The following is a 17,331-nucleotide window of genomic DNA, read 5'->3' on the forward strand; positions in this document are numbered from 1 at the left end:
GAGTATTGAAGTTAATCCTTGAGAAATCAACGAAATTATATCATAACAGATTTGGAGAAAAAAAAATTAAAAGTGAATGTGGGTGTTTTGTCGGTCTTGCTCGGCTACTCTTGTGCAAAATAATATCTCGATCGGTCGCTCCGTTGAGACGTGAAAGAAACACAAACAAACTCACTTTCGTTAAGACTTAAAAAATACTGAAAATATTTACAAAAGAAATATAACAATTCAATAAAAAAGAAAAGTTAAAGAAAGAAATAATTAAATGAAAAAATAACAGTATAAAAATTAGGTCCAGAATTTCAAAAATAATTTATAGAAAATTAACTTTAAAAAAGGACAGTTTTCAATACTGTGATTTGATATGCAAATGAGCGTAACATTAATTCTTTAATTTTAGGCACGATTATATCAAATGCTTCTGCTTACATTTTTTTTCTAAATAGATAGTACAAAAGAGAAAAAAAAAATTCTATCTTCATAAATTGACACGGGGAAGCATATTAAAAGTTATCTAATATTAAAAGACAGGCGCCGTGGCGCAGTTAGTTAGACGGCTAACTGTAAGACTGGCGTCGCGGGTTCGATTCCCGACAGTTGCAAGAAAGAAATCCAAGAAATATTTTTTCTCAATTGGTCTGGGTGTTGTATTGTATTTTTCATTGCTTCCATCCATATCCTCTATTTCCTGCCTGCTGACAAGCCTTTGAAATAAAAGCTTAGCGGGTTATTCTTTTTAAAAAATGATATCTTTAATTTAAGATTTAATCAAATGAATTAAAATTAGAAAATAATACAAAAAAAATAAAAAAGTAATTTTGAGAGCGAAATTTTGAGTAAATAACCAACATGGCAACTTTTTGATTCTACCCAGATATATTTTTTCTGGCTAGCAATAATTTATAACCTTAAAATTTCGGAGTTGGTCAGATTTGACGGCGTAAGTTTTTGATATTTCGAAATAGAATTGTGCATTATTTTAAGTTCTTGATTTCTTAGATACAAATTTTAATATTTCGTCTCTCTCGAAAATAATTTAATTTAATATAGCGCTTTGAACTCTTCCAGTTTGCGTGTTTCTTTTTTGAAAAAGTGACACTTCACCACATTCAACATGCCACCTAAGAAAGCACCCGGAGGTCCCAGTAAGAAAACAGAATTGAAGAAAAAGGAAAAAGTGATCGAGGTTTGTTTGTACTTACGGATCCGCGTCTGTGTGTTTGTGTTTCGCTGACGTCGGTTGAGTTCTGAAGAATTAATATGGTTCCTCGGATTTTTCAGGACAAGACCTTCGGGTTGAAGAATAAGAAAGGCGCCAAGCAGCAGAAGTTCATTCAGCAAGTAGAGAAACAAGTGAAGAGCGGCGGGGTCCACCCGCTCAGTAATGCAGATGCTCTGGCCAAGAAAGCGGAGAAAGAGAGGAAACTGAAGGAGCAGAAAGAATTGGCTTTGCTCTCCAAACCCGTACTTGTTCAAAAAGTTGAAAAAGGTACGAAAAATCATGTATTATCTTTGTAATAATAATTTCATATAATCAACCCATTCCTGTGTCCAATCGGATGAAGAATACAGTAAACAAACAAAACCAATCCCCGGTTCGGCTGATGCCAGACGATAGTAGGTGCCGTGATTCTAATAGCAGACACACTTTTACACGTTGTTTTATTCTATTACTGTGTACACGGTATTATGTATTTATCGACATAATATTATTATATTGATAAACTAAAGAAGTGAGATTTTAGATGAGATCTGAACTGACTGGGATTGTCGATAATTCGCAAGTTTGAATCCAATTGGTTCCAGGCAGAGGGGTCGGTAACGGCACGATCTTCGAATCTAATGTTCGGGCAGCGCCGGATTCCAACAAGTCTTCTGTTTTCCCCAATACATAGGTCCGATAGGTATCTTGGAGCCATTTCATGAAGGAATTTGAATACTGCCCAGCAAAGCTTGTATTTTGCTTTGCGATCTCCCCGGAGATCGCAATCTACAGGTTAAAAAACACTGCTATAAGATACATTGCCAAGAGAAGGGTTAAAGGCGATTCTAATCTGCAATATATTATTGTCCTCGACCGAAGACTGATCACACATACTTTCATGTGACTGATGATCAAGATACACTGTGCCTTTTGCTCTGTGTGTGATTTGGTGTGATCGGGCATGATATGCTGGTTAACGTGGTTCCAGGCACGGACCCCAAGTCCGTTGTGTGCGTGTACTTCAAGCAGGGGCTGTGCACCAAGGGGGACCGCTGCAAGTTCTCCCACGACCTCACCATCGAGCGGCGGGCGGAGAAGCGCTCGCTGTACGTGGACATGCGCGACGGAGACGAGGCGGAGGCCGACACCATGGACGGCTGGGACCAGCAGAAGCTGCAGGAGGTCATCGACAAGAAGCAGGGCATGAACAAGAATGTGCCCACTACAGATATTGTAAGACTCAACACCACTACTTACGGGTTAGATATCGGAAACATCACATGGCATCATTCTAACGGAAGCAATATTCTCGATAATTGAACTGTTCATTCTATACGGATAGTTGGGCAAATGTCTAATGTGATCTTAGATCTGAAATCTTAAATAAAAAAAAATTGAAATCCTAAACGAGCTTATCCAAAACCATTATATTATTTATTGTTTCAGCGTTTACTTTGTGGAAAACATTTTTAATTTATTTAAAATAAAACACTTCGTAATTTTTTAACTACATACGAGTTTAATATAATATCACTACTAGTTTTAGGTATTCTAAATTATCCATCATCAGATGTAAATATAAACATGTAAATATAAAGTTTATATTTACACCTGATGATGGGTGATTCAGAATACCTGAAACTAGTAGTGTTTTATTTTAAATAAATTTACCCATAACCTTCTTTACAATATACATATTTTATTTTATTTTATTAACATAAATGGCAAATCTGCCTTTTACAAAAATTTATAGTACTAACATATTTGGCTTAATATATATATATTTAAAAACATAAATTTCTTTATACCCAAGATTTATAAAAAACCTAACCTAACCTAACCTAAAAATTATGCAACATATTCGGTAGAAAGTTTAAACAATTCAAGAATAAATTTAAAAAACAAAATTAAATAATAAAACATTCTACAGTAATACAACAAGAAAATCATAAGTACATATATTTTTTAAACAATTTATCGTCCTCAATCCCAAGAAAAACTTCCTTTCCAGCAGGTTAGTTTCAGACTTTAATAAATTGCCAAGACTAGTTAACCATCTCATTTCAGTCAACCAGTTTTTCATTTTATACCCTACGATTGGAGTGATCATGATGATAACTATCATGTAAAAAGATGTCATTTTCAGCTAAATACGATTCTCAAATTGATGGGAAAATAAAAAAAAATGAAAACTGGCTTAGTAATCCATAATTGCAGATTTGCAAGTTCTTCTTGGAGGCTGTTGAGAAGTCCAAGTACGGTTGGTTCTGGGAGTGTCCTCTGGGAGGGAAGTGCATCTACCGCCACGCGCTCCCTCCCGGCTTCGTGCTCAAGAAGGACAAGAAGAAGCTGGAAGACAAGAAGAACGAGATCTCTCTGGTGGACCTCATCGAGAGGGAGCGCGCGGCACTCGGTCCCAAACAAACCAAGATAACTCTGGAGACGTTTATTGCGTGGAAGAAGAAAAAGCTGCAGGACAAGAAGGTTTGTATTCATTTGCTGTGTAACAATAATTACCACTCTGCCTATGTTTGCAGGTATCTTTTCGATTTGTGAATTTGTATGTATGTATGTTTTATCTGTGTTTTACCCGATGTGTTATTCATTTGGGATGTTTCGGAATCCATCCGAAGTGGCTTCGTAAATAGCAGAAATGTCGGATGGAGATACATAGTGTGTTATTCAACAAACTAAATTATTTTATAAGGCATTTGTGGCGTAGCCGAGATACTACTGTGAAAACGAGAATGTTTATGTTGAGTGACGTTAGCAGGTGCTATCCAGTGGCAAGTTTATGGCGGTATGAAATTGAACAGTGCTAATTAACCGAGTGGTTCTGAAACATTCCGAAGGTGTCGTATTTCCGAGTGATCCCTAAGCAACCCGAATGAATAGCGCATCAAATTAATTCTATATGTAATATAGACATTTTTAATACGACAATTATTAATTTTAAAACGTTCTTAAATGCACTGTTTGAAGCAAATTATTAATGTCGTAATAAAACTTTCTTTTTCATACAATTCTTTCTCTGTTTTTGATGTGTATTATTATTATCTTATCTCTTTCTGATATTAATTTATCAAATATTTTTGTGTACCGTATATTATATTATTTTCACACATATACTTACTGTTAACTAATTTTCATTACTTGTTTTTAAGATTAATTTGTTAATAACATTTTTTTTATACGTATATATGTATGTGTATATATGTGTGTATATATATATTAGAATTCTTAACAAGTTATTTACAATTTGTTTTTTAATTTTAACATTGTTCTTATATTCATATTTTTAATCTTTTTTTTTTATGCAAAGTTTCGCTTTTTATTTTGCATTGCAGTTTGCTTTTTATTGTTTCTACATGTATATAAAATCTTTTTTTATTTCTTTTAATGTGTTGTGTATTTATACAATTATTACTTTCTTTGTTTGTAGTTACCTGTATATTTATTTTTACACTTATAAATATATGAAAATGTATTTATTTTTTTGTTTGAATTCTTTACAAGTTACTTACAATTTGCTTTTTAATTCAATTACTTTTATTATATCTATATAAAATTATTTTTTCTTTTTACTATGTAAAGTTTCACTTTTTATTTTGCATGGCAGTATGCTTCTTATTGTTTCTAAATGTATTGTTTATCTTTTAAATTTTTACGCACTATGTTTGTACTTAACTGTATATTTTTGTAAATGCCCCTTGGGCGTATTGTAAAATTAAATAAATAAATAAATATACATACACAGATAATCATACCTGAATATGGGCACAAACCGCTAACAAATGCTTTTGCTGTAGGTGCACAGTTGAAAGTCTCATAAGGATTTTAACTTTACATTTTTTTCCTTATACAAAATATAATAAATAAAACGAGGAACATTATAAGGCCAATAAAAGAAATGCGCTCGTTCTACCATTTATTTTATTAATTTTAATTGATTTTTCCGTAAGCGATTTTCATATAAATTTTTATAGAATGAACCGAGTGAATAATTATTTACAGTAAAATGCAAACTTAGTATATAAAAATTTTGTTTGAGATTGACATTGGAGTCGATGAGACAGATGTCGCGTCGCTTGAGGTATTGTTAAAACATGTACTTAAGAAAAATGTGTATTTGTACATGGGATAAAATACCTAACTCACATGAAATGTGGTCACTAGCGTAGTGCCTCCCCTTAATCTCGAGTTACAGTTATGTCGTGAAACTGCAGCCCTTTGACGGAATATTTTCCATTTCCAGGATACAATGGCGAAAGACGAAGACCAGAAGAGATCCGAGTTTCGCGCCGGGCGCAATGTGGGGCTGTCCGGGAGGGAGATGTTTAGCTTCAACCCCGACTTGGCGCGAGACGACGGGGATGACGAGGAGGGCGGCCAGACCCTGGACTCCACACGCCTGCAGCAGGACGAGGACGAGGACCAGTACAAGGAGCTGGAGCTGGACCTCATCACGCTGGAGGCTACTGAGGTTAGTGGAGCGGAGACGGAATGTGCAATAATGTACACCGAAACCACTTTTTACACAGGGGATTATGCATATTGTTAAATTATTGTTTGGATTTTTTTCACAATTATTTTTTAATCAACAAGCTCTATTTATTGTGTATGCAGATAATTGGTAAAATTCCATTAAAAAAATTGGTAAGGAATCCAAAATAAACAATTATTGGATTTAATTCTACTTTTTTAAAAAATATATATATGTGACGCGTTTCGTCTTGTTAGGACATTATCAAACTGACTTAAATATTTGTGAAGTATCCTTATATACTAACAATAATTGCTGTTTAATGACATTAGTGTATAATAGTGCTAATTGTTTATGGGGGGGGGGGGTATATATATCTACATGTAACATTGTCTTGTTCATAATACGTGAAAGTTATATATGTAGTATAAATATTAACTTTTTTTATATTTTAATTTATAATTCGATAAAACACCAATGTAGAGTACACTTATATCACTAAACAGCAATTTTTGTTAGCATATAAGGAAACTTTGTAAATATTTAAGTCAGTTTGGCAATGTCCTAACAAGACGAAACGCGTCACATATATTTTTCAAAAATAAAAGTAGAATTAAATCCAATAAAAATGTTTTATTTTAGATTCCTTACCAAATTTTAAACATAGTTTTATTTTAATTCGCACATGCTACTGCTTTCGTAGTGTCTTGGGTCGATTATTGCAAAGGTATCTACGCAGGTCTACTGCGGATAAAATGATTCACCTACAGTCAGTATTACATCGTAATGTCGGGAATTCACTGGCTACGATTTTTACAGAGGGTGGAATAAAAATTCTGTTGGCTTATGTTTAAGTCACTGCACAACTCTGCTTTGGAATATCTAAAAGAACTATGAATTCTAGATGAACTAGCTTTCAGATGTCTTACACTTAGATCGGCTACATCTACGGCGATAGGAAGAGTTATTACTCCTGTGCATAACCGGGGAACCAAATTCGGTAAATACGTATTTGCCGTCACAGACCCTCTGGCATGGAATGCTCTCCCAGCAGAAGTGCAAAACTATGATTGGAATTTGGAAAAAAACTTAAAATCCACCTGTTCTTTAACCATTTGCATGAATCCGTAGCGTGCGATGACAAAATAAGTTGTTTTACTTTAATATAAATTATATAGATAAAAAAAATTACTTCAAATTATAAATTAATATTCATAGAATCACTTTGTAAAGCACTCTTGAGGTATAATATGAAAATGGCACTGTTTAATTCATCCATATTAACAGTACTGCTTTTCTTCCATATACCAGGTGGACGGAACGGGCACTCTGGCTAAGGAGAATCGGTTAGCTGACTCCTCCCTCACTAACGGGGCTCCCGAGCATCCCTCGCATCTCTCCGACCCGAGCCCCGGGAGCCCCGACACCGACACGGGCCCCATCAACGAGAACCTCTTCGTGGATGATGACCTCGACGAAGAACTGCAGAACCTCGACTTGGATCAGTGAGACCGGTGGTCCACCAGACTCCGCCCGACTTCCTCCGCAATATGCGTACATACTCATAAATACATTATTTCAAGGGACGAGAGCGGTTTCTCCGGAAAAGTGAAATGTCGGAGAAATCTAGAAAATAAAATGCATCGGCACTCGTGTGAAAATTCTTCGCTCAAGCCCTTGGAACTATTCATTACGCTTTTAAGGTATCATATTGATAATATTGATTTTTTTTGTAGATATTTCTTGATAAAACTCCATAGTTAATGATTTTGATAAAAATATCAAGAAAATTCCTCGGCTGAATTTTACTTTTACACCAGTCCTGAAGATGCCTACTCGGGCGAAAACGCTCGTTGTTTAAATTAATCAACGTAAAACGTAACCGAGGAATTTTATTGATATTTTTATCAAAATTATTAAATTGATGTTTCAGAAATATTTAGATGTTGTTTTTATCTGTTTTTCATAAATTCAAATGCAACTTTGACCTTAGTATCTGTAGTGTGGATAAAAGTGGCTTTATTAGCTTTAAGTGCAACATTTATTTGACATTAAATTTATGATGGTATTTAGACAAGATACATTCTTATATTTAATCGGGTATTAATTTTGGATAAAAAACAAATATTCACCCGTGTGAAAGTGGAAATTTAAGATGCGTCAATGATGGAATTAAGATATTACGAAAATGTAGTTTGTTACTTGGAATATGTGAATTACAGCTAAATCATTTACTGTCAAATGGAAATATGTCAATTGGATATTATTTGAGGGGGTTAAGTAAAGACTATTTGTTTTAAGTTCAACGTGCATATTGAACATAAAAGAAATAGTCTTTTCGCTACTGGTTTGGTTGGTATTCCCAGAAACAGGGATCGTGGACAGTGGCGTTTTCGCTTTCAACACCGTCATTTCCCCTTATTCGGTAAATTAGAGAATGCTGCGTTTAAAATATCGATTGTGTTTCAATAGAGCACATTTCATATTGCCTTTATTTACTCCTCCAACTTATCACGTTTTTAAAGTAAAAAATAAATAAATAAGTTCGAAATACCTATGTATTGTACACAGCGTTTAATCACATCGATAAGGTTCAAATTGCATTCGGCACAGACACAACGATTCTGTCCACAGAACACTGAACACCTGCAGAAAAATAATATTATAGATATGTATGTATATAAAAATATTTAGATATTTTTAATTTGCTGAAAATAAATGATTAGTTTATGTATGATTCTGTTAGTGGAGAAGTTACAGGAGCCTGTTGGTTTATATTTAGTATAATTTTTAAGTTTTGGAATACATTGATGTGTGATATTTATTTTTGAAATTGTTATGAAATTGAAAAATTGAATGTACTAGGTTGCGGGCTTACAGTCTTTATTATTATTAAAGATTGCAAGTGATACACATACATAATTATCATATATCTTTTCACGGATTCTGAACTGACACACTTCTTTTAGTTTTGATCAAATTATGATGCCAATATCATCCCATTACATGTTTGGATCAATATTTTGTTCCGACATTTGTTACACTTTATCCTGTTTTAAAAACCCCCGTTTTACGTTTTTCAAGGGAGCAGCAAAAAAAGTGTTAAACTGAGAAAAACACTAAAGTGAGGAAATGAAAAACTGCAGAAAAATTGTAAAAACGGTCATAATCGGGGATTATTGATATTTACCTATGATTTCATTAAAAATATTTTGTATTTTTTCAATAAATACTATGTGTTTTTTTTATTGAATTTTTAAAAATTCATCTTTAAATAATTTTATGTAGGTACTTAAAATTAAAAACATGAAAATAAAACTTTGAATTTTCATAAAATGCATACAATGATTTTTTCTGTAAATATTGGGAAATTTTATTTATATGGTATCACTTTTTTTAGTATGGCACCACAGAGTTTCAACTGTCATTTACATCGCGGCAAAACTGTTTTACACTTTTATGATAACCGTTTAAACTATCTTCTTTCCATATATGTTTATGGCTTCAAATAATATTTCTATTGCCCAATTTCTAAATTTTCTGCATCGTAATTTATTGATGTGAAGACTTTATTCTTCCTAAACATGCGTCGACTGCATGTCACAATTTAGTAAAATGTCAAAATTAGATACTTAAACTAAATGGCCAATTACACTGCGCAGACTTTGAATTTAGTGAGACAATAATTTACACATTTTTTTTATTTACCCCGATTTTATTGTCCATTCACGCGGCGGCGCGCAGCTCGGTGTCTTTTGACAGATCGAATGAGTTTTGAAAATTTTTCAACGTAAAACCTGGGTTATGAGAAACGTTATTTGGGGGATATTTAAAGAAATGAGAATGTATGGAAAAATATGGGACCCAAACATTTCGGCGTAAAAAGCGGGAAAATGTAAAATTGAGGAACGTACAAACAAGGTTTTACTGTATATGCCAATTAAAATATTGTCAGTTCGAAAATCTGTATTTTTAGTTTAATTAAAACCGGTGCGAACGTTCAGTCACGTCCAGCTAAAAGGCGTACGATCGATACAAAGATAAAGTTTCAACGGTAATACTTCAATATATGGTTTGAAATAGCGACTCAGGATACATATAAATAATTAATGGTGTTTTGTTAATGGTTTTATACAGATACAATAATGTGTTTATCAGTTTGCGGTTAAACGTCGAAATGGCGGACAATAGGTTATCGTATAAAGTGATTTTGATTGATCCTGATTATTTATCTTTGTCTAACATTTAAGTGTCAAGAATTGATTATACACTGGAACCTCGTTCTACACGGTACTGTGTGGAACATATCCCCTGTGTAAAAAGAGGTTCCAGTATACACTTGAAAAAGTAATAACTTGCGGTAGAAGAAATCTTATGAACACAGAACAATAGTTAAAGCGGGTGTTAAATATTTTTGTATTAAAAATATGCATCTTACATTTATAAGGTAATTCATGTTTGGTAGTACATATTTAGTTAATTCAATTTTTCTACTGACATTTCTTGGTGGAACCACATTTTTAATATAATAATAAAAATACGTGTTTAGTTTTACCGGGTTTCGTCGTGACCGACGCCAGACACCAGTCTGACGATGTAGGTCGCTAGTAAATAATAAAGTGGAATAAAACTGTACGTATTTTTTTTATCATATGTAACATATTTAGTTTCCGCGAACCTCTCCTTCGGCCGAACTGTATGGCCGATATTTATCACTTTATTGTTAACTATTTCTAAAATATTTGGTGATGCCCCCCAGTGAAATGAGCGATCGTAAGAGATATTCGCATCCATTTAAAATGTACAAAGAGACAACATGAAACATTAAATACAAATAATTTTGTAAATAAATTGATGATGAAAAGGAATGTATTCATGCTTGGAATATATTTTAATGAAAAAACATATGGTGTTGATTATTTATTTCCCGCCCCATAAAACGATTGAATAAAAAATATATTAACATTTAAAAAATATTAAATATCATTGATGGCACTGCAATATTGCGTAACTATTAATATAATTTTTAGGCAGGGGAACTTAAAAAGTATTCTGTTATAATATTACTTATGGTTTTAATCAGCTGAAAATACCGCAGACTTATCAGAAAAACTTTTGTTATTTAGAGTAAAAATAGCAATATTTTAAAACTAGCGGCTTTTAGTCCTTATAATGTATTAATTGCAGTAAAACATTTTTGTAAAAAAAACAGGTTACGCGGTATTGCAGTATCACCGACGATACATATGTATATTATATTTAAGTTTTGAAACTGAAATAGTAATTTTTAAATAATCCCTTCTGTATTTACTGCGTACAGAAAAAGCTTCCTTATAAAACGGACAGTTTAAAACTTATCCCGTGTTTTCTGTTTCCCTCAATTATTATGTATCTACTTTTAACTTAAAAATTCGGTGTATGCTAAAAATCTTATTAAAAAAAAATCCAATGTTCAGTGGTTTTTTCAATATACTTTTTTTTTTGTTAATAGACTATTAAAATAAGTCGGAAATATTTTTTTATAATATATTGTATTATTCTGCTGATTGGTCCGTTGATGGTAAGAAAACTGGATATCTTTCACAGCTCTCTTATCATTGGTTGATTTATATGAACTAGTGAATTCGTTGAAAGTAGTTTGTTTTTATTAAAATATATATATATATATATATATATACATTTTTTGTCTCCAATTTCCCGTAGGGCTAAAGTTCCTCCTTGCAATGGCCGACTTGCTAGAACTGTAACCACGTGGCAGGATTGGTGATCGAGATTTGCTGAATATCCTCTTCTCTAACTCCCCGGTCTCTCATCTTGGGTAAAATGTTGTTAATGATGTGAGAATAGCCGTGGCCGCCAAAGTCAATCTAAAATATTTTATATTAAATAGTTACAAAATAACTCCAGAATAGAACCAATTTGCTCTCTAGAAAAACTAAACCATTACTTAGTAAACTCTCCTCAGATCGGTTATTCCATATGGTGCCGAATGCTGGGTTATGACCAAAGGAGATGAAAATATGGTATTAATAATATATTTGAATGAAAAATATTCAGGAAGATATTTGGTGCTGTTAACCAAAATGGAGTGTGGAGGAGACGATTTAATCATGAATTAGAGGCAATGTATGGCAAACGCAACATTGTGCAATTCATGAAAATAAAATTATGATGGTTGAGCCATGTGTCCGGAATGAACGATAATCGTACCCTCATTAATATTCTTCATACCCCGGAAGGCAGACGAAAATGAATATGCCTGGATGATGTGGAGAGTGATATAAGAGCGATCGGCCTGACAAATTGGAGAAGAGCCGCAGGATGCAGGAAGGAATAGAGACAGATTCTGGAGGAGGCCAGGGCCCCCAACGGGCTGTAGCGCCACTGATGATGATGCGTTATAAAATAATTTAGCTCCATTAAAAACAGTCGGTTGCTGAAATTATAGATCAGTCTAATCACAGGGTACGGAAGAGATAGTTGGGAAATGCTGATTTAAGGAGTTAGGCAGTTCAAATATGCCGCATATTGGTAAATGTGTACCCGACGCGTTATCCTTTCGGGATGTTTCGGTATCAATCAGAAATATGTTTCCCATTCTGGATGTTTCGGAATCCCCCGCGATAAATTCATAAATAACAGACGTGTCGAATTCACCCCAGTAATAAGCACGCTACTCGGGGGTGATTTTGTGGTGGAGATTCTGTAACATCCCTAACGGGAGACGTATTTCCTAGTGATCTGTCCCGAAATTGATAACATGTCGGGTATTTATGAATAGGCCCAACTGGCAGTAGTCGCCTAGGGTAATAAACTCCAAGGCGGACTCACCAGTCTGTGCTTGGTGTGTATGTCGTGCGACATCAGGATCCGGTCGGCTTTCCCTTCGCTCAGCAGGCTCCGTATGAGAGCCACGCGCCGCGCGTCGGAGGGCATGTCACTGGGAGGGTGCAGCTGGTAGTGGGACACCTCCACCCCGAATAGGTCCCACTGGCAGTAACTTCCCAACTTGCTAAACTCCAGCACAGATTCTTCATCTAGGAGGGTTCCTAAGGCATATGGATATGGGAATAAAGTATTTTAACAGTTGACTCTTAAAATACTTAAATCACTCTGGAAACGGTGCTGTAAAAAGACAACACATTTTAAAATACACATATTTAAAATGGAGAATTAACTCGTATAATATTATGTTTTCCATAATTTGTAAAATTAATAATTTGTTTATGCCTTTTATACCAAAATATGACTTAAGAAAATTAGTGCTTTAGAAGATCAATGCTTTTATTTCATTAATAAAATATTCATCATCATCATTCCCCTTTCCGCACCTAATGGTACATAGGGTTCTGCATTGGTAAACCAATTTCAGCCTATCTTGATCATTTTTGTAAGATGAAAGTAAAATGATCAGTCTTACGCAGGTGCTAGTCCAGGCGACTACGACATGTTTCAGTGTAAAAACAATTTTTTATATAAACGTTTCATGACAACCATGTTGCATGGTAGGCAAACTCGCTGACCACTGCACCACGAGGCCGACAATAAAATAGATATCGGGCCGAGTAATAAAATATTACAGTAATAAAAATAATAATACAATAAACGTTTACTAGAAAGAATTTTGGTGTTAAGTATTGTAACTAGGGTTTTTAATTCTTGGATTTTTGTACTAATTTACATTATATTGGACTCTGCTTGGTGTAATTGGAAGTTGGTTAAGTAATATCGTCTCACTGTCGAGATGTGACATGACAGCTTTGTTCATCCTTCCGCCAGCTTCAGCATAGAGTCGCAGGATCTCCCCTGGGGCAGCCGGATGGCGGTGTGGGTGGAAGCTCACTCCACAGCCTAACTGCTCCTGTAGGGAGCCCGCTGCTTGGATAACTCTTTTCTCAAACTCTATAATCAGAAATCAGTATCACAATCACATCGATTACATTCATTTAAATATACACCAACGAAAGTGATGGAGTTGTTTAAGTATAAATACATAGTGCCAATATATTAACTAAAAGATGTTTTTCAGTATGTTAAAAAAATAATTAAAGAATAAGAAAATATTTATTAGTTCAAAAGGAACATAGATTTCCATAGGCTCAACTTGAGAAACTATGCTGCAAAAATTAAATAATTTGTCTCCCTCAAATTGCATAGTATTTGTAGGACAATATAGCTTGGAAGTAGATTCGTGGTTTCTTATTTTGTTTAATTTAATGATTTATATTATGTTAATAAATGTTATGAAATATTTGTATATAACCACTTACCGACTTTTCTATGTCTACCGGTTTCGAGACGTATCCGTCTCTTCGCCAGGACACCAATTAAACCAACATGCAAAACCCACTTTACACCTTCACCATAGTTGTTGCACAAAAATATAAAACCAACACGACATGTTTTTAATAAACACATGCACTGATTAGGACAAACATGCATGGATTAAATAATGAAAATATTCTGTTGTTTGAGAATCAATGAAAAAGTAGAGGGGATGGAGGGAGGGATAAACAAATATTTAATAACATTTATTGAAATGTTTGACCACAAAGTTAATGCTTTAAATATTAATAATATTATATTATGTTGTTCATTTTTATTTGTTAATAGTTGTTTGAATTTACTGATTGTTTATTTGGATTACATAGTTTTAAGTCATTGAGAGATTGAAGGAGGACCATGCGATAATGCGCACAACGATGAACAAAGTTGGCGTCCCCTTTTATAAAGTGTGCGGCATAAAAATATATGCCAATAAAATGGTAGGAGTTATATAGAAAATAGTTTAAGGCCTAAAGATTTTTTTTTAATACATATAAAAAAAGAATACAAACAATGTAACAGTATAAATAAATAAATAAACATATACATATACTGTTTTCTTTAACTTGTTAAATGAAACTTACTTTTTGGATATACGAGTACCTCGTATAGTTTAATTTATCTTTCTTTAATATTTAGAACCTGTAAAATACATTATGCTTATTAGCATGAAAACATCCAACTGCCTCCACCATCACTTGGTTTTTTGTGATGTTGAAAATGCCAAAATTTCATTTTTAGTCACAATAAATTTCAGAATATATCTACAAAACCTTTAAAAATACACAAACCATGTATGGGCCAAACGCTGGCAATCTCTCCCATAAAGCCAGCTCTGATGCTGCCGTTGTCCTTGTAGCCGTGGGTAAGCTCTCCCAACATGTGGCCGTAGATGTCTTCAGTAGTCATGCTCAAAGTGGAGGGGGTTTGCATGTCAGCAATGTAGAAGCCAGTTCCCGACACAATGTGAACTCCGGTGGCAGTGGATACATCCTTCAATAATTTGAGGTCCAAGCCCAAACCACAAGTTGTGTTTTCCACAATTGTTCCTGAAGACATGTATTTTCATCAATGCATCTTTGAAATAAGAAATTTGATATTTCTTGGTCAGGATAAACTTGAAAAAATTAGATTGTTACATAGAAGAATGTTGGGTCAATGTGCCAACCACTTTACAACGAGGCAAAAACACTTATCTATTACAAAAGTATTACCTCCTCCAAATTTTTTGTAAGCTTTGACATCGTTTAAGACAGCTGCGTTAGTGTCGCTTCCGTGGAAGGTCAGATTAGTCTTGGAGGAGTACGGCAGCTGTCGGACAAATCCCACATTCTGCAGGGTGATGTCTCCTTCCAGCCGAGGCAGAAGGTGGGCGGGAGGGGCCCGGTAGAAGTGCTGGAAATCCAGAGACAGATGCTCGTGGGTCAGGGTTCTGCCCAAGGCCAGGGGACTCACTGGTCCAAGAACTGAAAGAATTTATGTGGGATTTTACATCAAGATAGGCTTTAGAGATGATCTGACTACACAGGAAAATAAAAAAATAATGTGCGATCTTGGAATGGAATTAATCTTTTGTTGACTTGTATGAAGGGTGTCAGAGTTAAGTAATTTTTCAAAATAACGATACTGAAAATCTAAATTGATCTTATTAAATTTATAAAAATACCATTATGGAAATAGATTTTTGTAATTGAATTTAATACGAGCAAATACAGTTTTCGCTACCGTTCGTGTTTACAATATAGTCATGAGGAAAAATGACAATATTTGTAAAATTAAATTTTTTAAACAGTAACTATATAGTTTATTAACAAAAAACATTGTTTTTTAGTATGAGGTATGTAGAGGGAATGTGTTTTCCCTGCAATGGACGCTCTTATAGAGATTTACAAAATTTACACACAAATACAATTATTATTGCAAATTTAACTAAATTTTTATATTTAACCGAAATACGCAACTGATAATTCAAGGAAATAGGCAAATTTCAATCTCAATGATTTTTAATGCTGGCAACATTCAAATTATAGCAATTGGCTTGTTTTGTGATTGGTCATGAAAAGGTCAGGAGGTTCTATTTCATTATTGCTGTTTTTAAAGTGTTGGGCACCATTAAATCTGAAATGAAAAGGAAATTAATTATGGCAAGATGAACTCTAGTGCTGCTGTTACTGTAGGAATATAACACATAAAATATCATATTTTTAAAGATTGGCAAGACATTGAAGCGAGATAAAAAACCACTTAAATGAGGAAATGTGGAAGTTTTGTAAATACACATACGTTGTAAAACTCAGAACTAAACTTAAACCAAACCAAAAATTTGGAACGCTTTTGTTCGATGAAATAGAGCTTAAGGGCTTCTCTAGAGAATTATTACTTTGGGTCTATTTTAGATTTTACATTTAAAACAACAACAAAAAACCGATTGGAATCCCATCCGAAATGTATCATAGGCGCACACCATTTTCCCAACATCGAAAATTCCGATTATTTCATCGACAGATGGCAGTGGTATCAACTTTATTACGCCGTGTTTGTACGCCTACAAATTATCAAGTTTATCTAAGTCAACATAACCAAGAAAATTACTGACGAATAAAAAATGTACCACGTAAACGTAACCATTAGGTTAAAATTAAAGTTTTTAAAAATACGCTCTGATTTAATTAAATGAGCGCCAGAAATCACTATGTCTTCGTCATTCCAATGGATTTTTGTCCCGTGTTTATTATTTGAATCGGGGACCCCATGATGCACTCATTCGTTTGTGGGATAGGATTCGAGTCTGCCCAAGGATTCGTATTTATTTTTATTAATAGGAAAGGAGTTGAAGACGTACCGGTTTGCACGCTCATATTATTCAGGAATTTGTCGCCGACGAAACAACCCGCTGACTACAACTGCTCACAACTCGCTACTCACAACAGTAACTGACGACTTTACGAGAGATAAACAAGATAGATAAAATTAAACCCCAACAAAGCGACGTGATATAACAATATTACGCACATTTTACACTTACTGACTTATACGAGAATAGAAAATTGTCGATTTGCAAAAAAGGACGCACAATACAATGTTTACCTACCTAAGTTCCCCCTCTTTTATTCATTTATAACCGCATTCAAAATAAGTTGCAAACAGAGTAACAAGAGAGTTAATTAATGGAAATTTTGATGAACTTTTAAAGCAAATAATAATTTATATATTGGGTTATTTATTTATTTATCATACGGCACAGAGGCAAATTACAATATAATGAGTTAGTTAGATTTACAAAAATTCAAAACTAAAAAACAATATTAAAACATGGGTA

At 34.0% G+C, this 17,331-nt stretch overlaps 2 protein-coding genes across 2 annotated transcripts; one reads left to right on the plus strand and one right to left on the minus strand.

Annotated features, from left to right (window-relative positions):
- The first annotated feature begins 894 nt into the window (after positions 1 to 894).
- Positions 895 to 8,227, plus strand: LOC148285429 (zinc finger CCCH domain-containing protein 15 homolog). Its single transcript, XM_088225314.1, has 7 exons — positions 895 to 940; positions 1,069 to 1,186; positions 1,282 to 1,489; positions 2,193 to 2,437; positions 3,422 to 3,688; positions 5,460 to 5,687; positions 6,999 to 8,227. Exons 2-7 carry the CDS (start codon positions 1,115 to 1,117, stop codon positions 7,194 to 7,196), a joined length of 1,218 nt encoding a protein of 405 aa, XP_088081440.1. The 5' UTR covers positions 895 to 940; positions 1,069 to 1,114; the 3' UTR covers positions 7,197 to 8,227.
- A 2,367-nt stretch (positions 8,228 to 10,594) lies between these two features.
- LOC148285430 (phosphotriesterase-related protein) lies at positions 10,595 to 16,995 on the minus strand. The gene is made up of 6 exons (XM_088225322.1): positions 16,855 to 16,995; positions 15,227 to 15,478; positions 14,804 to 15,061; positions 13,425 to 13,589; positions 12,519 to 12,736; positions 10,595 to 11,554 (listed from the first exon to the last, which is right to left on the minus strand). Exons 1-6 carry the CDS (start codon positions 16,868 to 16,870, stop codon positions 11,423 to 11,425), a joined length of 1,041 nt encoding a protein of 346 aa, XP_088081448.1. The 5' UTR covers positions 16,871 to 16,995; the 3' UTR covers positions 10,595 to 11,422.
- Positions 16,996 to 17,331: the final 336 nt, after the last annotated feature.

The sequence above is a fragment of the Micrasema longulum genome, unplaced genomic scaffold (assembly GCF_059751315.1).
Source record: "Micrasema longulum isolate JH-2025_06_02 unplaced genomic scaffold, ASM5975131v1 h1tg000036l, whole genome shotgun sequence".
Classification (NCBI taxonomy): Eukaryota; Metazoa; Arthropoda; class Insecta; order Trichoptera; family Brachycentridae; genus Micrasema; species Micrasema longulum.

Excerpts from the sequence above, each read along its gene's own strand:
- LOC148285429 (XM_088225314.1), top strand. The coding sequence starts at position 1,115 with ATGCCACCTAAGAAAGCACCCGGAGGTCCCAGTAAGAAAACAGAATTG. Across the intron at positions 1,490-2,192 it reads TGTTCAAAAAGTTGAAAAAG|GCACGGACCCCAAGTCCGTT; the intron begins GTACGAAAAATC and ends ACGTGGTTCCAG. Across the intron at positions 2,438-3,421 it reads ATGTGCCCACTACAGATATT|ATTTGCAAGTTCTTCTTGGA; the intron begins GTAAGACTCAAC and ends CCATAATTGCAG.
- LOC148285430 (XM_088225322.1), bottom strand. Across the intron at positions 12,737-13,424 it reads TGTCATGTCACATCTCGACA|GAACCCTCCTAGATGAAGAA; the intron begins GTGAGACGATAT and ends CATATGCCTTAG. Across the intron at positions 11,555-12,518 it reads TACACACCAAGCACAGACTG|ATTGACTTTGGCGGCCACGG; the intron begins GTGAGTCCGCCT and ends AAAATATTTTAG.